At 38.1% G+C, this 23686-nt stretch overlaps 2 protein-coding genes across 5 annotated transcripts; one reads left to right on the top strand and one right to left on the bottom strand.

The window, feature by feature from the left end:
* Positions 1-2290: 2290 nt before the first annotated feature.
* FBXO43 (F-box protein 43) lies at positions 2291-15264 on the bottom strand. 3 transcript variants are annotated; one of them, XM_087864698.1, is made up of 5 exons: positions 14424-15264; positions 10055-11510; positions 7156-7258; positions 2884-3087; positions 2291-2780 (listed from the first exon to the last, which is right to left on the bottom strand). In XM_087864698.1, the coding sequence occupies exons 2-5, from the start codon at positions 11491-11493 to the stop codon at positions 2532-2534; spliced, it is 1995 nt and encodes a 664-aa protein (XP_087720824.1). In that variant the 5' UTR covers positions 11494-11510; positions 14424-15264; the 3' UTR covers positions 2291-2531. The 3 variants fall into 3 exon arrangements, 2 of the variants coding, with proteins under 2 accessions (XP_087720824.1, XP_087720825.1); XR_015725787.1 differs by lacking the exon at positions 2291-2780 and adding an exon at positions 3641-5048 and having other exon boundaries at positions 2956-3087; XM_087864699.1 differs by lacking the exon at positions 2291-2780 and having other exon boundaries at positions 2948-5048.
* A 4710-nt stretch (positions 15265-19974) lies between these two features.
* On the top strand, positions 19975-23617 carry POLR2K (RNA polymerase II, I and III subunit K). Of its 2 annotated transcripts, none has more exons than XM_045805872.2 (4): positions 19975-20043; positions 20677-20746; positions 21728-21820; positions 22487-23617. In XM_045805872.2, exons 2-4 carry the CDS (start codon positions 20686-20688, stop codon positions 22507-22509), a joined length of 177 nt encoding a protein of 58 aa, XP_045661828.1. In that variant the 5' UTR covers positions 19975-20043; positions 20677-20685; the 3' UTR covers positions 22510-23617. The 2 variants fall into 2 exon arrangements, with proteins under 2 accessions (XP_045661828.1, XP_045661827.1); XM_045805871.2 differs by having other exon boundaries at positions 19978-20075.
* Positions 23618-23686: the final 69 nt, after the last annotated feature.

The following is a 23686-nucleotide window of genomic DNA, read 5'->3' as shown; positions in this document are numbered from 1 at the left end:
TGATTTACAATAATTTGGAGAATGCTGATTATTTTCTGGATAGCTAAAGCCTTTGTTTACTAAAGTTATTCAGGAACACTGTTATGATTTTCTTCTAGTTAACTTACCTCTTGACCCCGTCACAAACACAAAGCCTACCAATAAAAAGCTTATCTTTTGAGTTCCTACTCTGATCTTTTTTCCTTCAGAATTTTTATTATGAAATCATTCAAATATGTGGTACTAAGTCCTTACATTGTTTTACTCTTAACTACTTGATCTGGTACTCAAATCCCAATCAAAACCAGATATATAAATAATTTGAAACTCCACTGATAACAGTACCTGCAGTAGACAAGAATACATGGAGATAACTGATTTCTAAAACGAAATGTGGTAAAATCTACATTTTCAACAGCAGAGTGAGATAAAATATTACATTTGAATAGACTGAGTGGCCACGAGACCACACAGGTGATCACACGGAGAGGGCAGCGTGATTGCACCAGATGAGACAGCTGCAAAGTGCTTCCTAATGGACAGGAAAGAGGATTCCAGAGTCTCACACTGCAATACTGATAATTTCAAGTATAAAGAGACAAAAGAAATGCTTATGCTTCCTTTCTCATTTTCTGTAATAGAATAATAAAAATCCATAGGATATTGGGAAATAAACATTTTAAATCACATAAAATAGAAAATCTTGCACTTCATTTTAAAAAAACATATCATGAAGCTGGACCTGTGATTTTTACAACTTAAGAAGTCTCTTCTGAAATGGCATTTAGGCCAGGTAGAAATCAAGAGCATAAAATAGCAAAAATGTTCATATGACAGAAGATATGATTTGATCTGAGCTGCAGAAAGAGAGGTCAAAGACAGGTAGTCAGATTAAATGAAAGAGCTGTCTTCAGCAGTTAAAAGAATCAAGACTGGGAATAAGTTTCCTAAATGCAAAGAAACTTGAATTAACAATGTTTATTAACAATGTCAATAAGTATATTGACCCTGATGTGGAAGATACCTCAGGAAATTAAATGACACTGAGAACTAAATGATTAGAATCAACTGAATCAGAAAATTTGATATAAAATTTATAGACTGTGTAACTTATTAAAGACAACTGACTTTTTATTTATTTATATTTAACCTCCAAAAATTCTTTGTGGAATTAGAAAGGATATAGATAAAATTTAATATTTAGCAGCTAAAATTTTCTGTGAGTTAAGCAACAAATTAAAATTTAGGGCAGATTTTTCCAAATATATCTATATCTAGGGGCACCTGGCTGGCTCAGTCGGTTGAGTGTCCGATTCTTGATTTCAGTTCAGGTCATGATCTCAGGGTGGTGGGCTGGAGCCTCATATCGGGCTCCACACAGAGTCTGCTTGTCCCTCTCCCTCTGCCCCTACCCCCACTCACCTGTCCCCCACCCTCTAAAATAAATAAGTGAATAAAATCTTTAAAAAAATTTTTTTAAAACCAAATATATCTATTATCTTTCACACTTTAAAATTGTTTTATTAAAGTACTGTGTAAGAAGAGCTACATTTTAAATCTGTGTGTACAGCATATACACAGACATATGCACACAGCAGTTACCTAAAGACAAACAAAATATGAAACCATCGTCAAATTTTTCCCTGGTCTTAGTAATTTGCTGAACAATAGAACTTACCTCTTTCTTGCTGCTATTCTGTAAATGGAACGTGCTACCTCCAACCATCTTTGGAAAGAGGTATATTATAAACAATTCAGTGAATTTTCTTATTTAAGAAACCCAAGCTAAAACTAACTGTTGAGGAAAAAGAATCAACAACAATCTTTTCTAACTAGTCCAAATCTGTCACGATACTGAGACCCAGGCTAGATTAAACAAATGGAATCTGCGATTATAGTTCTGGAATTTTAAAAAGCGCTTAAATGAAATGCATGACTTATAAGGGTTCATTAACCTACTGAGACTCTCATTGTGAATAATAACATAAGTCTAATAACTTACTTTTTATGTCTTTTTAAGTAATCAGTATTAAGTAAATTTTATTTAACCAGAAGTCTGCTTACATATGGCACTCCCAAAATTAAAAGATTGAAATTGTAGAGTAAATTCAATAGAACTTCTGAAAACATTTTATTTATATTTCATTTCAAATACTCATTTTCCAAATCTATAAGGCCATCTGTCTCAAGTTCAAAATTCGTAATATTTCTTGGAAAACTATTTTTAAAAAGTGATTGAAGAACATTTCAACACAGAGTGCTGAAATGCACAATTTTCAAAGGTTACATGAAACAGTTAAATACATATATATAACATTAAATATTCTTTATTTAAAAACACTTATTAAAATAGGAAAATGTGACAATAAAATAAAAATTTTTCAAACTCATCACTTTAAAGAATACAGACATAGATTATGATATATACAAGATAGGAAATAAATCATCATCTCTCATTAACGGGAAATTTTGCATGCTTTCAAAATATTCATAATTTTTAAGTCAGACAAGACGTTGTGTAGGGGGAATGCTTCTTTTATTTGAGAGTCTCTTTAAAGGCGTTTTAAATTCCGCTTACTCTGGGCACTTCCTGGAAGAGCATCTTTTCTATTTCTTGGCTTTGCTGCTCCCCTACTACATTCTTCAGACCCATGATAAGCACACAAACATAACACACAAAAGTCAAAACCACAGGCCGGGCGGCTACACAGTCCCCTTTTCTTATATGGCTGGTACTTAGCAGGGGATTGGCACCTGGGGCAAGGTTTTAATGCTTCGTCAATAAATAGTGTTTTGGCAACCTGCAGTGAAAGCATACACACTCAATCTTCCAGTTTCATACACAGAGTCACTTTATTTTGGACTCTAAACATTTATTTCTAACAGCTTATGAGAAATACTCACCTTAACGTATTCTTCCTGTTTACTACTTAAGGGAGTAACAGAAGAGCTTGCTACAGGTGTCAAAACTTCTCCCCAAGGAGAAGATGTGGCAACTTCTCCTTTCTGAAAACCTGGTATCCTAGCCTGAGCTTGTACAGATCTCAAAGCTGATCGATTTAAAAGATGGAGCCGAGTGGCAGCATCCTCAACATTTAATATAGCCCCCTGCGGTAAAAGATAAGAGGGGTCAGTACTGTAATATCAAAAGTTCCAGAACAGTTTTCTGTATTTCTGCACATGTGTTTAAATATTGAAAGTGACTACACACTAAATTCCGCTAGAATTTTCTCCCTAAACTTCCCTTTTTAGACAAAAAATTTTCTCTCATCTAACATTTAAATGTCAAAGAAATGAAAATGAACAAAATTAAGACAATAAATGTTAGCTTTAGGCTTGCATGATGGGTTATTTTTCTGTTTAAGGCATGGGTTGGCAAACTTATCCTGAAAAGGGCCAGACAGTATATTACTTTACATGTTGCAGGCCAGATAGTCACAGCTACTCAACTGCTATTTTAGCAAAAGCAGCTGTAGAGATATGTAAATGAAAGAGCAAGGCTGTGTTCCAATGCAACTTACTTTAAAAACAGAAGTAATGGATAGGATTTGGCCCACAGACTGGAGTTTGCCAACTCCTCTTTTAAGTCAAGGTATAAGAAGAGGTGAATCTTTGTAAAGTTTGCTATGGGGTATCATGGAATTCTTTGAAGGTTTCTTACCTTAGCCACATGTCAGAAGAATAATGGGCCTAGTTAGTCCATGAAATCCAATTGGTTTTTACAATATGTGTAAACACTGGAATCATTTTTACACTTAAATTTTAATAAACAAGCTTTAGCATTTTAAAAGGAGAAAAAAACATATCTCTTCTCTGAACTGGATTTCCACATTACTTAAATATTCAGCCAAGAAATAGTTTCAATAAGCCTTCTATTTTGTTGAGGTTGATAATGGGAAAAAATAGGGCTGGTTTTTTTTTAACAGATTGGCATTCTTAACCAATTATCAAAATAAAATGTACTGAGAGTGAATTTCCTCATGTGTCTAACTAAAACTGTGCTTCCTCTCCCTTGATAGTCTCCCTTTGCCACAATTGGCTCCTAAAAGTGAGGAGAGAGAAAATATGAGAAATTATAGTAGCATAAATACAGAAAATAAAATTAGCTGGTCATGAAAAATTCCGTGATTAACAGTTTAACAACACATGCATAAGTGTAATGGATGAATATGGGTTTTCCAAAATTAGAATGAATACCACTGAACTCTTTCAAGGACTCAATACACTTCTTTATAGTATATTTTTATAAATAATTTGCAGCCTAGGACACAAGCACATGACACAAGAGCACACCAAAATTTTGATGGATTTCGATGCAGTTGGTAAACACAGTGATCGTGAATAAACCAACAAAATGAGCAGAGATATACTGTTGAAACACATTTCAGCCACAGAATAAACATTCATTTATTTAACAAATATTTACAGAACTCCTAAAGGTGCCAAGTGAATAAAACAGTCTAATCCCAGTTCTCCTAGAGTTTAAAATGTGTGCTTCCATCTCTGAACAAAAGGTGGCAAAGCAGTCAACCAAGACACATGTTTGTGAAGGCCAAAATTTTTCAAACACAGTCACATCATGTTACCAGAAAATATTTAAATGTGAGAGTGGAGTCACCATGTGATTGTTCATTTCCATGATTATAAAAAACAGTGAGGAATACAGTAAATTAAGAAATTCGATGGAAAAGGTGTATCCTGATTCTAACACTCATTCTCATGGTTGCAAAGCAAATGGATGAAATTGAGATCCTATGACATGTGGCTGGTGTGTGCCTTCTAACTTTTATACAGAAGGGGCTTTCAGAGATATTACACAAGTATGAGGAAAACCATCCAACAACTTTTGTCTTAGAATGTTTCTCTCTGGGTTATTGATAAACATTAGGATAGTTCACGTGGAAAGCAACCAATCCATATCAGAATAGGAGGGCAAAGTGCACCAGGAAGGATGCTTCTAGGGAAAAGGAGGAACAGGAGGAATACCTGATTTGTCTGGACTTACACAGAGGAGATTTCCAGTTCTGGTGGATAATAGGAGATGAATCGGGGATCTGTACAGAGAAACACTAAGCAAAACAAAAGAAAGAAACTGGGCAATTATTAACTCTGGAAAAAAAAGTTACACAGGAAAAAAGGTGTAATCATAGTGTACTGCATGTTTCAGCTGTCAAAAACTCATAATCTCAATACAGTCTTAATGTCAGCACCTAATTCTGATTGACTCCCAAATGGTGGTGTGGTTACGTTAGTGAGGCAGGAGAAAAGGAGAAAGGAGTTCAGAGAGCAAGGTGGGTGGGCAGGTAGCGGTAGGAGTGGTGAGAACAAACTCTTTAAAGAAAAAAGCCAAGAAACAGCAGTAAAGGCATGCTATTTAGAAATGTGGAGGTAAATCTCAAAAAGAATAACTGAATAGTTGAACGTGATTAACTTGGGGCAAGAATGAAGAGTAGGAAGAGACAGGCAAGAGGATGTGTTTTGTTATAAGCCTCACAGTGCAATTTGACTTTTTAAGCCACATACTTGTTTTACTTTGAAAAAAAAATTTAAAAAGCAAACCAAAATAAGAAAAAAAGTTCTGGTAAGGAAAAACATATAGTCCTTTAAGAAATAAAGTTGGAAAAAAAGGTGGTGGCCAGGATATGAAGACAGAATATTTTATCTAGAATTACCTAAGTGTTGCCAAACACAATCACGTGTCTTTCTTTGTAGAATGTACAATGTACATGGAGCTGACAGTTTCATATTAATAGGTGTTTGCTTAAAAATTGGCTTTTTTGGGTGCCTGGCTTTTTTGGGTGGCTCAGTTGGTTAAGCATCTGCATTTGGCTTGGGTCATGATCTCAGGGTTTTGGGATCAAGCCCCACGTCTGGCTCCCTGCTCAGTGGAGAGCCTGCTTCTCCCTCTCCCTCTGCCGGTCTCTCTCAAATAAATAAAATCTTAAAAAAAAAATTTTTTTTAAATAAGTCCTTAGCACATAGAGCAGCACTCTAAAAAGATAAGAAGTTAAGAAGGCAATTAATATTTTCTCTAGTATAAGCTCCCAGGGCCAGAAGCTGCAGCAGTAAGTAGCCAGGTGCTGTGAGTAAGTAAGGCAATATTATAGGTGAGAAGGTAAAACTTTTCTTCAAAGTAAAATAGAAAGTCAACATTTTAGTTAAGTGCAGTCCCTAATATTTCATTGTAATGAGAAACCCACCAAACTGTTTCTACGTATTTGTATTTGTTTATACCATGTATCACCTCAATTATTATATTTTGTCAAATTAGAAATTTACTTATGTTATTAAATACTTTCGACTAGAATAAGAATAAGAAAGTGAACTCTCATGGTTTCTTTGGGTACTGATGGCTAAGAAAGGTCTACAGGTTGCATATACAAAACCCGTGGATGCCGGAGTCCTCAGATGCCCAGTACACAGAGCAGGGTCGCTAGGAAGAATTAATCAGCTTCTGCAGGCCTTTTCCTGTCAATTCAAAGCTGGTTCTCAACTCTTCAAGAAAATACAAGCTTATGATGCTTTACCAGTACTAATCTGCCACACCCACTCACTTCCAGGTCTTCCTCTCCGCTATCCTCTCTGCTGAAACGCTCCTCCCGTCTTCACCTGGCTAGCCACTCACCCCCTCATCCTTGAGATCTCAGCCAAGTTGCACTTTTTCTGAAATGCCTTCTCTTGAATCCCAAGTATCAAACACTCCTCTTCAATGATTTAATACAACGAACTCTGGGCTTCCCCTAACATACCTGTATTATAATCACCTGTTAACTTATATCACCCACGGGGTATGAGTTCCAAGAGAGCAGGGACCATTTCAGAAATGTTCACCATTGTAATCTGAGCATTTGGCACATAATAGCCACTCAAAAGACTGGATGGAAAATGCTATAAGGATATCTAATTATGAATAGGATCTGGCATAGCACTGGTATTTAAACCCTGCTAACAGCACACACACCTAAACCACAAAACCTTACAAGGCGCTCTCAATGCTAGGTAGTCTACTCCACTTATGGACTGGAAGGAAACGGAGTTTGGGAGAAGTAAAACATTCATGAGTGAATGTTTGCTAAATGAAAAGGGTTAAAAGATAGCAGGAAAACCAAATTAGGTTGTCCAGCAATATGAGATTATTTTTACAAATCCATTTGAGAAAAGTATTGTATACATTACCTCAGAATCTGCTTTCAGTTGTGAGACATAAAATTTCCTCCTCCGATTTGCCTTTTTATCTTGAACAATAATTTCACGCCAATTTCTGCTCACTTTCCAAACACTATAACAAAAAGATCGGTCTTTAGATTATATATATGCCACAAAGTTAACATTTTTTGCATATGGCAATTAATAAGAAAAACTTGTTTTAAAGATTTTGGACAGGAAATTTAAACCGAAAAATTTACATTAAAAATATGACTTGATCTACATTGTTGTCCCATATTGTTTCACCATATGAAAGAATCCCCATTAAAATATTAAGTATATGCCAGCATTATATTGATAGATTATAATCTTATAAATGGTTAAGGGAAAAACATCATTTCCTATAAAGCTAAAATGAGTCCACTGGGAGACTGATTAAGAGGATTTAACTTCAAATGTGAGACAGAAATTAAAAATTTGGAACATGTAGAAAATGATTATCATCCATACAGCACAAGAGGTTTTTTATCTATTTCTATGAATGTACTTAATAAATCTGCCATTTTGATTCACTGGACATACTAAGTTCCAAATAACAATCATTATGAGGGGTATCACTACAAAGTTCCTATTTTATAAACCAAAGTGATGGGAACGATGAAGCTAAAGAAAAAGAAAAACCTGCAGTTTATGACCAGTGATTGCCTATCTATTGATAACTTGGGTTATACTAATTATTAAAGATAATCTCTCAGCTGTTAATCTGGTCTTTTTTTTTTATTATTCTAACTTAAATCACTCAAAGGGAATAAGATCAGATAATTTTAAAAAGATCACTTGTTGTAATGGAGGTAATACCGTTCTTCCAGTTACCATGGCCACTTCAGTAGCCTTGCCCCTCCCTAAGACATCCATGTGTCTTACATCGGATTGATGGAAAGGAAAAGGCAGAAAGTCACCTCTTAACGGGGAAGAAATGAACTATGCGATTGGGTATTTGCCACAGTTATTTCAACTGACCATCATCTCTCACATTATCAAGAATAGACACTGCTAACATTTTACATGCATGCTGCAGTACAAATACTATACATTTGGAGGGCTGGGGAAAAAAATAAAAATATGACTGAATATCAACTGCTCCCACAAGTGAGCACCCAGGGTATTACCCAAGTTTTTAACTGGTCTCTATCCAAATACTACAGCATACAAAAATAAAATTCCTATATTTCAGCCATCTCCTTGATTTTTTAAACAACTTGTCTCATTCAAACATTTTTTTAAAGGCACATACATACAGGTACACTAATTTGCTTATTATCCTACTTGGGTTACACCAAGTACGTTCCCAGACAAGTTTATTTAGAAAGGCCTTAAATCTTACTATGAGTTTGTGAGACAGTATTGGATTGGCAATCAGAGGGCTCAGGGCACCTGGGTAGCTCAGCCAGTTGAGCATTTGACTCTTTATTTTAGCTCAGGTCATGATCTCAGGGTCATGGTATCAAGCCTGGCATTGGGCTCCACGCCCAATGTGGAGCTTGCTTAAGAGCCACCTCTCCCTCTCTCAAAAAAAAAAAAAAATCAGAGGGCTCAATTATAGACCTAGATATATATTCCTATCTCCTTGAATGACTGTTGGCAGGTCACTTAACTTCTCTGGAACACAGTTTCCTCATCTGCAAAATATGTGATTAGACTAGATGTCTCAGAAGACTTCCAACTATGAAATTCTACAATTCTCTACAATAGCCTGTAATTAATTTGTAGAGAAAAGGTGAAGAAGGGCTTTACTAGAAGTAGTGGCAATAAAAACAGCAAGGATTCTATGAGCCAAACTCTTGACATATCTCTATCAAAAAACAAATTCACAAACGTTTCCTCCATGTCCTCCCCCAACTGTCACCTTGCAGAAGTCCTGTTCAACAGGTTTCCCTCCTTCTTGGTCATGGGATTCCCAAGGGTCTTGTCTTCTGATAGTCCTGCAACTCCCCAAAATTGCCAGTATGAACACAGTCTCACTTTATTCTTTGTAATCCTAGTTCCTGCCCTCAATATTCCTAAATGTCTGTTTCTCTTAAATTATGTAGCAGCATCCAATATACTGAAATCTCTGTTAACACAAATTCCTCAGTTTCTAATTCCTTGAAATTCCCAAAAGTGATTACCTTCCACTGCCCTGTTAGCAATGAAAATGAACTAATCCATATTCCCTTGTTCTCTGGAGAAACTAAGCCCTAAAATAAAAGCTAATCATCATTTTGGATTCTAGAATTTAGATTAAATAACTAAATGGTAGCCTTCGTATGCTGTCATTTCTTAGTCACCATAATACTTTACATAATTTCTGACCAAGTGTCGTAACTTTAATACAATTTGCAATCTGACAACAGGATGTGAACTATTAAATCATTAAATAACGTTTGAAGAATACAGTTTGCCATCTTGAAAATTTAAAGTTCAATGTTTAGAAACTCTTCCCAAATGACAGTGACATGAACTTTATCCAGAAGACTATATTGATGCTTCTAAAATTTTTTTAAGATTTATTTATTTATCTTAAAGAGAGAGGTTGGGGAAGGGGCAGAGGGAGAGACCCCCAACCAGACTCCCCACTGAAAGCCGAGGCTGAGGCAGGGCTCCACCCCACAATCCATGAGATCATGACTCCAGCCAAAATCAAGAGTCAGACCCCAGCCAGCTGAGCCACCCAGATGCCCCTAAAACAGGATTTTAAACAGAAGGAACTATATATTAGTAAGCTCTATTAGGAAGTTCACTAAACCACCTTTGATAAAGTGTAAGACGACCAAATATAGAAATAAAACAAATTAAAAAAAAAGACAACTACTCAACACATAGAAAAGCTTTCCAACTTAAAAAAAATGATAAGGAAGTTTTATTTCAGAAAAAAAAATTTATTTCTTACCTGCATAGGCTTTCTGCAGTCAAGGAATCTAAAACCATAGCGAGAATATGCTTTAAATTTCTATATTTTAATTCTGTTAAGATGTCCAGTTTTTCTATACCCATTTTCTTGCCAATCAGTCCTGCAAGCACACACTGTAGTACAGCTATTCGCCCCCCATCCTTCTCTTCTAAGAATTCATATGCACCATTTTGCTGGGATCTTTTTCTTTTGTTTCTCATGAAGAGCTCATGCACCAACTGCAAGGCTGGGGTCTTTGATAAATTCTTAAAGCTTAAAATCTCCTTGTCACTGCTCAGCTGATTCTCCGAGATGTCTGAAGTAGCCGCTGGTGTTGCTTCAGAGTCAGAGTCCCTTTCTGTCTCAGATTGTGAGCTTTGTTCCTGAAGGGTGGACAATCTTCTCAGCCTTCGAAGATGCCTTGACTTTTTTATGGTGTCCCCCACTTTGAGAGTCCCCTTATGTTTCCAAAGTTCTCGAAAAGAACCCTCCTGGTCAGAGAGGGAATCTTCTGATTTATCCAAACAAAGGGAGTTAAAACCACTGTCTTCAGGTGTTGAAATATTGTCCCTCACTTCAGCTGAAGGAGAGAGACTTTGACTTGCATTAAATTTAATGTTTGCTACAAGATTACTTATTGGAGTCACACATAAGTTCTCATTTGTGCCACAAGTTGTTCCATTAGCAGAGGAGCCCAGAAGTTTGGGATATGTATTCTCATCATTAACAAACAGACTGCTATCACTAAGGTCATATGTGATAGAGTCTTTAAAACTATTGCCCTGAATCGGAGATATACATTCAACTTCAAATAGGCTACAGTCGTCTTTGGAATCATCAACTGTGGAAGTCTTCTGTTGAGAAAAATTAAGTCTCAATTTTTGACTGCTGGAAGTTGCTTCTTCTGTTTTCAAAGTACTAGTAACAAAAGGACTAAAACTGGTTTGCCTTGGAAAACCTGAAGCACTGCTTGAAGCACTTTTTTCTAAGTTGGGCACTTGGTGTGTACTACTTCCTAGAGAACTATTTTGTGCTTCAGAGTCCCCCCTTAGGAGAGAGAAAGATATGTCCAACCTTCGACGCAGTAAACATTTTTTTCCACTGACTTTAGGGGTTTCACAAAGTTCTGGAGTTTTATCATTTTCCTTCCTAGAAAAGACAAATCTCTTTTTTTGAGTTAGAGATTCTGAAGGATGAGTTAAGCCCAGATCTGAAGTTTCAGGATATTCATGGATTAATGTTGGGCCCTTTCCTTTCTTTCCAAAAAATTCTTGATCTGTATTATCAAAGTTGCAAGTTTGTAAGAACTCATTGTAACCACTATCTTGAAATGAAGATGTGGAACAAAAACCGCTGAAGCTGGAGTATTTGAAATCGACAGGAGAATCCACCTCATTTTCCACTCCAGTGCAAGCGTGACTTGAACGTCTCTCCGACATCTTCAAAATCTCTGTTTCTACAAAGTGAAAACAAATTTTATTCTTCCTTTGAAACGAGTAGCATAGCAGCTTACGCCAAAATACATTATTTGTTATGAATGGGGATAATAATAGAAAATGTTATGGCAATAAGAAAAGTTACCTTAAAAAACAAATCTACTCTAATACACACTCATGTGTATATTAACTCAACTTTTTAACATCATAAAAACCAAAACTTTGGGGTTATACATATTCACAGATTGCTTGGTTAAGCATGGTCTCAGCACCATGCACAAATATTTTCTTGAACTACACTTGAGAAAAAGAAAATCTGGCAGCGTCATTTTTAGCTTTTATTACCTTACGATTTTAACAGTGCTAAAGTATATAATTATAGTTTTAATATTCTAGCTTATTTGTACTGGCCTCTCTCTAGTCAGTTGGCTATTTCCCTTCAAAGTTCTGGTATATAAGTAAAGCTGCTTAAAAAACTATATGCCAATTTTTAATCATGTTTTTGGAAATGTGTCAGCTGAGTGCTGCCACCAGATTTAACTGCAACTTGGCTAAGCAACGCTAGGATAATATTATTCATACTTGTGACAAAGGCCCGTCACAGAAATCCAGTCCCCATGACCATTCTCAAGGTCTGAGTAACCAGACTCATAACTTTGCAAAGACTCCTTGGCTGATTGATAAATTACTAATACGTTCTTCTTGAGCTAACCAAAATGAACCAGCACCCCATAGATAGAGGGCCATTACAAACCTGGCAGGTGATTCTTGTCTCATTTTCTAAATATTTTGACACATTAGGTCCAGTTGCAGGCTTGAATTCACAGATAACAGACAACTATTTGTGGGAAACTCACCCTTTATGATATTCTTGAAATTACAAGTACAGAATTCAAGTTAATTACTTTGTAATTACTTAATGAATTATTCAGTAATTATATTTGTAAGGAATGACACTAGGAAATACTTTACTCATTAGCCTTTTCCTAACAGTATTATCACATTCCTTCTTTTTAGAAACTCAAATCTTTACTCAAAGGGTTTGAAGGGAAGAAAATTATCAGAGTTTCTGACATTTCTCCAGATTATTCAAAGGAAACTAAGAAAACTGTCATTCTTTCAAAGTTTTCTCCAGACCAAATGCATGATTTTTCTCTATTGAAAGATCCTGGGAAAGTATATTTTAGTTGACTATAATGGCAAAGTAATATATTTATGCCTAGGTTGCCTACCAGTTAAGTACCTAAGTAAACGAGTTTTTAAAAACAACAACAACAACAAATTGCTACTCCAACCACAAAACAAAAGTTTCTTTATGGTAAATTGATCATGGGCAAAATATCTAAGTGTTTCTCAACCTTTTAAACCTATATTCAATTTTGGTAAATCTCATGCATCTTCTCTTCTGATCTAGATCCCCACAGATCGTAAGAATGACTGCTCTCTTCTGTACATGCTTACCAGCCAAGATAATCAAACTTTGCTTTCTATAACTTGTATTATACTTTAAGACAATTTTGTTTTCAAAATATTAAGTTAATGACATATAATGAGCTTTCAAATTACACCTCCACCCATGAATATTCCCCCCCCTCTGAGAATCATTCTATAAAGTAAGTTAAAATTAGGTCAATGAATCCTTCCAAAATTTTAGAGCAAATATATGTTCTCCCTTACCACTAGGTGTCTCACCATGCTAGAATTTGGGAAACAGACAATTTGTTAGAAACAAAATGGGGATGCAGATGTCCTCTTCCCCTACCACCCATAGGCCACTTGATATAAACATATAATCAAAAAACTAATTTTTTTCTGTTCATCTACCCATCTGAAGTTGCCTCCAATGTGCTTTCTCTGTTGTCATCATGTCCATCTTTCTACTATCCCAAGAGGTTGGTCTCAAACAAAACTTGGTTCTTCAAAACTTAATTTTTAAATCAGTTAAAAAGACTCATGCAAAATTTTGAAATGCCCATTGACTTACTTAATTTTACTGATTCAACAGTTCACTAGATAATCAAACGAGCCTCCTTGATGCTCATTTTTTTAAACCAGGCTTCTGAGCGTTGAGAACACATCTCTATGTGCCCTCAAAAAAGAAAACATTGGCAAGGATGTGGAGAAAAGGGAATCTTCACACACTGCTGGTGAGAATGCAAACTGGTGTAGCCACTGTGGAAAACAGTATGGAGGCTCCTTAAAAATTAAAAATAGAACTATCACACGATCCAGCAATTCCACTTCTGGGTATTTATTCAAAGAAAATGAAAACACTAATTTGAAAAGATACATGTACTTCTATGTTCATTGCAGCATTATTTACAGTAGTCAAGATATGCAAGCAACCTAAGTGTCCACTGATAGATGAACTGATAAAAATGCGGTACATGTATGCAATGAAATATTACTCTGCCATAGAAAAGAATGAAATCTTGCCATTTGTGACAACATGGATGGACTCATGGGGTATTATGCTAAGTGACATAAGTTAGACAAAAACAAATACCATATGATTTCACTTATTGTGGAATCTAAGAAACAAAACAAACAGAACAGAAACAGACTCAAGATACAGAGAACAAATCTGAAGTTGCCAGAGAGGGTGGGGGTAAAGGGTGGTCAAAATAAGCAAAGGGAATTAGAGGTACAAGCTTCCAATTATAAAATAAATAAGCCATGGGAATGTAATATACACCATAGGGAATACAATGAATAATATTGTAGTAACTTTTTATAGTGGCATAATAACTAGACCTATCAAGGTGATCATTTCATGATGTATAAAAATATAGAATCACTATATTGTTCACCTGAAACTAATACAATATTGTATGTCAACTATAATTCAATTTAAAAACACTTAAGTTAGAGAATAAAATACTATTTAACTATATTAAAACCACATTTTCATTTGTTAAAGCGGAAAATCTTACCATCAGTATATCTTGAGCTCTTAGATGTCAGTTATGCGATCTTCCAAACAAGAAAATCTTTCACTTTGCCTTTAAAACTCATGCCAAAGTATTACCAATTAAAAACTTTAGTTTGGACAATTGAAACGTGCAGCAGCACGAGGGATGCTAAGATTTGAAGGGTACATAAAGTACATGCTGCAGGGATTATTCCTAACATATGAAAAGGCCTAAATCATTTTGAATTTTTCTCAGCTCTCCAGATAATGGCAATTTCAATATCCTTGTTCTCTCCGGCTAGCCTGGGAACTGAGGAACCTTCCCAAATTCAGGTTTCTGAAAATGCAGTGTAAGCCGCAGCGCTGTCATTTACTCCCCCAAGTTGGTGGTTAACGGTCTCACCAGGGCGTCTTTTGGCCCCGACCGTCGCTCCTGGACCTTCCCAAGGCCAAGCTGGCGGGGGGAACGGGGGCCGCCTCCGCTCCGCCGCCAGGGCCCGGGGCCCAGGGCCCAGAACGCCACCGGAAGGCGGAGGGTAGGTGGGCGTCACCTGGCGCTGAGCGAGCGGGCAAGAGCTCAGCTTCGGGGCGCCTTTCTAGTCCCAGCACCTGGAAAGCAAAGTGGGCTCCGGGCCCGGGGACGCCCGGAGGCCCGCTAGCCGGCACACACCTGGGCCCCCCACTCCCGCCCACCTGGAGACCGAGGCGCGCCCGCACCGACCCGGCCGCGGGGCCAGGCGGGAGGGAAGACAGGCAGCCGCCGCTGGGAGCGCCGGGCAGGAGCCACCGCCTCGCCCCCAGGGATGCCTGGCTATGGCAACCCCCACGCCACGTTCGCGTGGGGCCGCCGCCTTTCCCTCCTTCGGTTTGAACTGCCCGCCTCGAGTAACCGCTACGCGCCGCCCCGCCCCGCGCCGCCCCTTCCTCCGCCTCCGCTGCGCCCCCGCCGGCAGCCCCGCGACTCGCAGGCCCCGGCTCAGGCTTCCCCGAGGTGGTCTCGTCCGCCCTTTCCCACCCTTCCACCCCCCCACCCAAAACTCAGCCGGCTTCCTAACTTCACGGGCTCTGCCTCTCCCCATTCTCACCTTGGGAAGCATTATGTAGAAAGGCCACTAGGTCCTACAGTGAGATGCCATTAAAAGTAATGGAGGTGCATATTCACTTGAAAATGTTTCCTGAGATAGGTATCAAAAGCAGGTTACAAACGGAATGACGCCTTTTAGCAGTATAGATATACACAGGATGAGGTCTGAAAGGTATGACTAACTTGGTTACAGCATCTCTACACAAGATTGCTCGATTATGCTAGACGGGATGTTTTATATTATTCACCAGACACCTGTTCTATGTCAGGCTCCATCCTTCTGCTCTTGGCAGCTTCCTCCTTGTCTCCTTTATCTGGCTTCTTTTTCTCTGCCTTATCCCTAAGTGAGACCTCCTCCCCCCAGCATTTTTTTTTAAACTGTACCATTATGTGCTTACATAATTCTTGTGCAGAATCTCACCGATTACTTTTAAGCCAATAATAGCTGCCACCACTCTCCTCCAACTGGACATTTATTTCCAGTTGGGAATAATGGATGCCCTTTAGTTGGGAAAAATGGATGCCCTTTAGTTATCCAAAATGAAATATATCCAAAATCAAACTCACTAACACTTATTAAGTTCTGCCGGTCTCTAGGCTAGGTACTGGGAAGACAAAGATGAGTACAGCACAGTTATGGCCTTAAGGGCTCACGAGTGCTGTAATAGAGGAAGAGTAGGGGTACAAAGGAAAGAGGATCAACTAACCCTAAGGGAGAAGAAGGGGTGGAACGAACTCTACAGAGACCATGACTTGAGGTGGATTTTGAGGGACAGATGGCAATTTAAAAGTCAGACAACAGGTGATTTCAATCTCAAAATGTGCAAGAGCAAGAAACTTGGAACAGTTGGGCAAATTGTAGTTTGTTATAGCTAGAAACTCAGATTTATTTGAGGAAAGGGCAAAGAAAATTCTTGAGAAGGGGAAGAAGCCAAGTCATGGAAAATTTTGGATGCATTTAAGAGTCTGAAGATGATCCTCTAGGCATTACAGAGCATTTTAATTTTAAAAAGATCACTCTAGTGGCAGAATGGAGAACAGAAGGAAAAGAGGTGAGGGCAGTTGCAAGGAAACCACTCAGGAAGCTACTGCATGACTCTGAAGCCAGGGGAGCTGGAGAAGAACCTGGGCCCAACATATTCAGTTAGCAGAATCAAGTGTGTGGGGCAGAGGTCGAGGAAGCACAGAGGACAGGTTTGGAAGAAAATAAGATGAATTTAGTATAAGGTTGTTAAGTTCCAGGTACCTGTAGGACTTAAGGTAAGGAATTGGTGAATCCCATGCTTCAAGATAGCACCTCTCTGAAGACACCCATACGTACCCAGATAGAGTGACTAGTGCCCTCTCTAGCTCTTCAAACAAATCTCTGTTACAGCCATTTTGCCCTTCCCCCACCATAGCATTTGCAATCCTCCTCTGCTGAATTTTCTCCATGTAGTTTATCACTTTCTAAAATGTCATATTACTGGGACACCTGGGTGGCTCAGTTGGTTAAGCATCTGCCTTCAGCTCAGGTCATGATCCCAGGGTCCGAGGATCAAGTCCTCAGACTCCTTGCTCACTGGGGAGTCTGCTTCTCCTTCTGCCTGCTGCTCCCCCTGCTTGTGCTCTCCCTTTCTGACAAATAAATAAATAAATAAAATATTTAGAAAAAATAATTTAAAAATGAAAATACCATATTACTTACTTATCGTTTAATGTCTTAGCCTCACTCCCACTATAATGTAAACAGGGCAGGGAATTTTGCCTATGATTTAAAAAAATCCACACAATCCCAAACGCCATTTAAACATTGCTCTTTTCTCTTTCTCTAGTTAATTTATTTTTCTTTAGATATTTTATTATGACTGAAGAGCAGAAAAGTATAACTCCCTTCTATCATTTAAAGAATAATTTTTACTCCCCCCCCAAAAAAGGGCAAAAAGGAACCTAGTTACACTTGTCCTGGCTTTACTCATATACCCCAAATACAAATCACTGAGCTATATTTTCCTATTCTTTACCCACCACGGTCTTCGGCCCTTTTGCTTCCTTTTCTGGATTGGATGTCATCCCATTACTGACCTCAGAATTCTAAAACCCATCTGTTTTCCTCAGGATCTAATTCTTCTTTTGGGGACCATCCAGCAAAACAGAATGAAAGACTTTTCCAATCACCGTGTCTCAAGCTATGCAGATATACTTAAAAGAATAAGATCGAGGAAAATGAAAAACAGAGATTCAGGGAGGAAAATAGCAACTTGCATCTCCATAATCATATTTTAAGGAATTAAAAGCACAAGTATCCAAGATAACAAGACATCTGCCCTTATTAGGAGAGGGCAATGCAGTGATATCTGCACATGGTAAGTACTCAAGAAAAGTTAGCTGTTACCAATGATAATAGTTTACACTGACCATGCTCCATAGTGATCTTAAAACTATTGGTTCCTGCTGATAGGAAACATGGACTCTTGTTGAAAATCTGTATCTCTTTGATACCACTTCTAATCCCTCTACCACACCACAGCGTCCCAAGACCCATTTCTATTCTACATGTGCTGATCCATTCTGATCTCCATAGAGTGTGTTATGTGCCAGAATCATCTTAATACCTCACCTGGAGAGTCAGAATCCAGTAAAGTGTGCAATGATTAAAGTTACACTTTCTGGGGGCTCCTGGGTGGCGCAGCAGTTAAGCGTCTGCCTTCGGCTCAGGGCATGATCCCGGCGTTGTGGGATCGAGCCCCACATCAGGCTCCTCCGCTATGAGCCTGCTTCTCCCACTCCCCCTGCTTGTGTTTCCTCTCTCACTGGCTGTCTCTATCTCTGTCAAATAAATAAATAAAATCTTTAAAAAATAAATAAATAAAGTTACACTTTCTGGATCACTCCATCATCTTTCCCTCTCTCTCTCTTTTTTAAGGATTTTACTTATTTGGCAGAGAGAGCACAAGCAGGAGGAGTGGCAGGCAGAGAGAAAGGGAGAAGCAGGCTCCCTGGGTGAGCAGGGAGCCTGATGTGGGGCTCCATCGCAGGTGGGTGGGATCATGACTTGAGCTGAAGGCAGACGCTTAACCAACTGAGCCACCCAGGCGCCTCTCCATCATCTTTCGCCTATAACAATAGTCTTATCTAGTAATTCTTGTAGGAAAGCCTATTTTGGCTGTTCTACTGCATTACCCTCTTTTTGGTTGACAGGAGAGATACTTTGTAAGAGAGCTAATGGTTAAATATTTATACTGTGTGTAGGCCTGTCTGTGAAGGAAGAAGCAAGAAAATCCATTATGTTTCCCCCAAAATTAAAAAATTGGCAGCCAGGAAGACTGGGAGGATCAAGTGAAATCTCCCAACCTGGTCCATAGAGGTGCAATGAGTTTGAACTCCTTCTGGAAGTGAAAGGTGAAGCTCAAAGTTCTCAAGTTGCTGGATGGAAAGCAGTATATTCTGCTTAATAAGAAATCAAGGACATAGTGCATGTTGGGGAGGAAGAAACCTGTTTCTCTGCTTAACTGTAGTCACTATTAACAACTATTTTCTAAATTTTAATTACTTTATTTTCTTCTTCCTCCTTCTAAGTGAAAACCTGCTATGAAAGAAGCAAACGAATGTAAATGTTGTGAACCCAATTGCTATTAATCTCACTGAGTTTGATCTTTCAAAAAGCACACCTCCACTGCGCGGACCGTTTTGTTTCATCTAAGGAGGAATACATACGATGGAAGGAAGGTCAATCAATGGGTAGTTACTGCTATCAATATCTCTCAGTTTTAAGTGGAATTAATTGACGCAGCTGCCTTCATACCGCCTTTGCTTTTTTTTTTTTTTTTTTAATTTGTTTTAGAGAGAGAGAGCACGAAAGAGAGGGACAGAGGGAGAGGGGTAGAAAGAGAATCTCAGACTCCACACTGAATGCAGAGCCTGACGCAGGGCTCGATTCCAGCACCCTGAGATCAGGATCTGAGCAGAAACCAACCCCTGGAAACTTAACCAACTGCGCCACCCAGGCGCCCCCAGCCTTTGCTTTAAAACGAGTAAAAGGAGTGGTCAGAGGGACGAGGGGAGCCTACGAAAGTTTCCAAAAGCAAAAATGAAATTACGCAAAGGATAGGGGGCGGCTGCTCCCCTGGCCCAGCACAGGTATCAAACAACTGGAAAAACATAATTTGAAAAATCGCTGCTTCTGTGTTCCTCCGAGTAACGGTTAGCCTAGGATTCCAGGGGCACTTGTCATTTCGCTTTCTCTTCTAACCCTCAGCACTCCTGGAAAATAGTTTACTTTCTACTGACTTCATTAGTCTGAGAAGCAGAGTCCCTTCGATTTGAGGAACTATTGAAATGCTTTGCTATCCTGAAAAATGAAATAAACTGGGGCGAAACACGAATTCTTCTCCACAGACCCTAACATACAAAATCCCCGGCTTTACCGCCTGTGTACAATCCGGGTTCTTCGGCCTCGCCCCGGGGCCGAAGGGGCGGGGACTACATGCGTCATATGCTAGCGCCGGAAGTTGGCTGCGACACAACGAGGGGCCGGAATTTGCCTCCAACTTCAGAGTACGCGGTTTCTCCGGGCTACGTGAGTAGGGAATTGTCTGGTTGTATTTAGAGGTGGGTATTTGGACCCAAACTGGTAAGACCTTGAAGGTGAAGAAGGTCCGGTATGGGGTTAGAATTGGGAAAAGGTGGGGATTGAGTGGATGGTGTTAATTCTTTGCTCGGTTCTCTCAGTTTAGCTGTTTGGCTTTTGGGGGTTATTCTCCCCTTATTTTCGGTTCGCATGTTCCCTTGTTGAGGGATATAATTTATTGCCTTCTGCTGAATTTTGGAAAAGTAGGACTTGTGATAAATGGGAACGCAGCTCTGCCGTCAGTTCCCAGTGCCCCTACCTCTTAATAGCCGAATAACCCTGCGCAAATAGACTTCTACAAGGCTGGGTTGCTTCATCTGTAAAGTAAGGGTGGTACCTGCTAGCATTGTTGTAAAGATTATAATGAAATATTATCTGTAAAATGTTGTTGTGTCCAGTTTGGGGGTAAGTGCGCAATACGTTGTGTTTTTGTTTCGTCCTTTAGGTCTACCCATAGGGTTTTAAAAAGTACGGTTAGGAATTGGGACTTTTTTAGGTTTTCCTGAGAAAAATGAGGCCAAAAATGGTTGGATTTGTGAGGCGCCCTTTTGAGATATTCAGTATTTGAGTCTGTGATTTCAGGGCCTATCCATGGACACCCAGAAGGACGTTCAACCCCCAAAGCAACAGCCAATGATATATATCTGCGGAGGTAAGGGTAGAACTTACGTAAAGTAGGAGTGTTTTACTTCGGCGTTTTGAAATAATTACATTTAACTTTGTCTTAAATGAGTCTCTCATCTTTAAAGTTACAAAGCAGAATACAAGCAACTGTAGAAAAAACAAAAACAAAAAACAAACTCTCATTAAGAATTCATTTTCTGGGGCACCTGGGTGGCTCAGTCCTAAAGCGTCTGCCTTTGGCTTGGGTCGTGATCCCAGTATCCTGGGATTGAGCCCCTCATCGGGCTCCCAGCTCAGCAGGAAGCCTGCTTCTCCCTCTCCCACTCTCCCTGCTTGTGTTCCCTCTGTCGCTCTCTCTCTCTCTGTCAAATAAATAAAATCTTTAAAAAAAGAGAGAAAAATGTGCTGTTCATAACTCTTTTTTCTTTCCTCCTTAGTATATTGTTAAAAAATAAAAGTTCAACTGAGTACATTTTAAAGGTGTAATAGGCTTTATTAATGGATTTATGAATCAGGCAGTATCCTATCTAGCAAGTAGATGGGAGCTCCAAAGGGTACAGAAAAGGAAGGTTTTTTAAAGGTAGAGAGGAATGGAAAAAAAGGAAATTATTAGGAAGAATCCATTGTTTTAGGTAAGGTCGCCTTTCTCTTTCTTTTTTTTTTTTTAGGCTAATATATTAAGTTGCCTAAGAGGAACCAAAAAGCAGTAGATTTCCTAATGCTGACAGGGAAGTTCCCATGTTGATTGATCAGAGGTTACATTTCTGCATGGTTGAAACTGCAGTTAGGTTAAGTGTTAAATCTTGGTTTAGTGGGTTTACTGACTTGGGGTCTTTAACCTAAGTGAGGCCGTTTGGGGCCTGTGGTTTTCTTTTCAGCATGGTCATAGCACCATACTCTTTGAAATTGAGTACATTTTATTGCTTTGGGTGAAAAACCCAGTTAAGGTAATTTGCTTGTCTGTCCTATTTTCCCTTTAGACATTGAATATACATGCTTTCTTTTTTAGAATGTCACACAGAAAATGAAATAAAATCCAGGGATCCAATCAGATGCAGAGAATGTGGATACAGAATAATGTACAAGAAAAGGACTAAAAGATGTATCCTTTTAACTTGGTAAGTATGAAGTAAGTGGAAGTGAAGAATAATGCTTGGGTTGTTAGTCAAAGATTGATTTCTGGTAAAAAAAAACATAATAACTTTTAGACTGCTTACCAAAAAAGGGGCTTATTTTCATAATAAAAATCCAGTGTAGAGACATATACTAAATATCTAAATACTAGTTGATTTTAGTTCTCATAAGTCAATTTTTCAAGATCGGTATTTAACTTATTTTACTTATACTCCTTCTTGAGTTTGAGTTTATGGACAAACTAAATTATACAAGGAGAAATACAAATACTGTGTATGAATGCTTCCTAATGGAAAAAGTGAGGCTTACAAATTAGCCAAAAGACCGAAAGTACACTGTTATGTGGTAACTAATAATGCAATTACAATATTTTTTAAACCAGTATGTTATCTTGCTAACATTGCTTTAGTGTTTTTTGGTGCATTAGTCTTTTGTATCATGGAAAGGAAACTAATAAAAATTGAAATCTTTTTTTTTCTTTAGTTCATTTCCAATTGTCATAGTAAATACTGAGTTCCATTCTTTTGTTCATTTTAGATTAAGTAGTTTATTGCAAAGAGACAGTGACTTGGAAGTGTTAAATCTTGCATGTAATTTTTAAATATGTTTTTGTCCTTAACTCATTGTAATACAGTGGTGGTTTTTGATGCTCGATGAACCATGGAATTCAGAGGATTATCTTCGTTTGTACTTGGATTTGCTGTTAATGTTGTATAGCTTTTGATTAGTGTATATATCTTTATGAATACAAATAACATTTCATTTTAAAATCCATCTTGTATTTAGATCGCTATTAATAGTTTCTATAAAGAAAAGTTTTTTCTTCAATTACATGATTTATAATTTACTTTTATTGAATATGTAATCTGACACAGAGTGAAAGTTTAAAGTGCTTCCCTAAACCACACTTTTATTTAAGGCCTAGAATCTTTTGGGGTCCTTGTTAAAAATGAAGTTTTCTAGGGCCCTGTGAAGGTCTGATTAAGTAAGTTCCTTGGAAACCACAGTTGTACATCCCCAACTTTGTTTACCCTCCAGCATTATTTTATATTGAGTATACCAGTGTACTTAGCATGCATGCATTATTTTGAGTTAGACTTTTCATTTTTACTTGATGTAGGCCTTCTGTATTTGTATATAACACTTGTTTATATTTTAAATCTTGGGTGAGAGAAAAGAAACTTTAATGGTTGCATCTGTAAGGCAAAACAACCCTGTGTAAAGTGGATGAAGCAGGTTATTAAGGCAGGTGTAGTTTCTGAGGTATAATCATTAAGGTAAAAAATTCTGCTTTCAGGATATAAAAAAAACAATAGGGACTGGTTTACACTGACCTATGAATAAATGTTTAAAAACTTTTGCCTTGATCTTAGGGATATGGATACCTGGGATACTCCCATCTGTTCCAGGATTCCATCATTATGGGATGTCATCTGACGTTCATTTTGAAGATTAGCTATATTCCATCTTCACTAATAGCTATGTGTGTCTCTGACATTCAAAAAATTAACTGTGCCATTTTAAAAAAACAACTGTATTTCTATTACCATCCTTGAATACAAGTTCTATAAATTTTTTATGTGCTATACAAAGTACCACCATGCTCAGATTTTTAAAGAGTGCTTCCTAGGTCCAGGTTTTCTTTTAGCCATACCTTCCATAATTTTGTAATTCTGCTATGTTCCTTCTTAACCTTGTCTTTTTCAGATAAAAGAGTCCAATAAATATCTCATGACAACCCCTAAACAAACCCTAACACTTCCGATATGTTGCTCTTAGCTCTTTTGATTTTCTCACAGGTCTTTTGCGTATCATTGGTTTAATTGAATATTAT

Source organism: Ursus americanus, chromosome 9 (assembly GCF_024610735.1).
Source record: "Ursus americanus isolate L20-20 chromosome 9, mUrsAme1.1.p, whole genome shotgun sequence".
NCBI classification, from domain to species: Eukaryota; Metazoa; Chordata; class Mammalia; order Carnivora; family Ursidae; genus Ursus; species Ursus americanus.
Note: the sequence above shows the minus strand (reverse complement) of the source record. Positions and strands in the feature narration are given on the sequence as shown.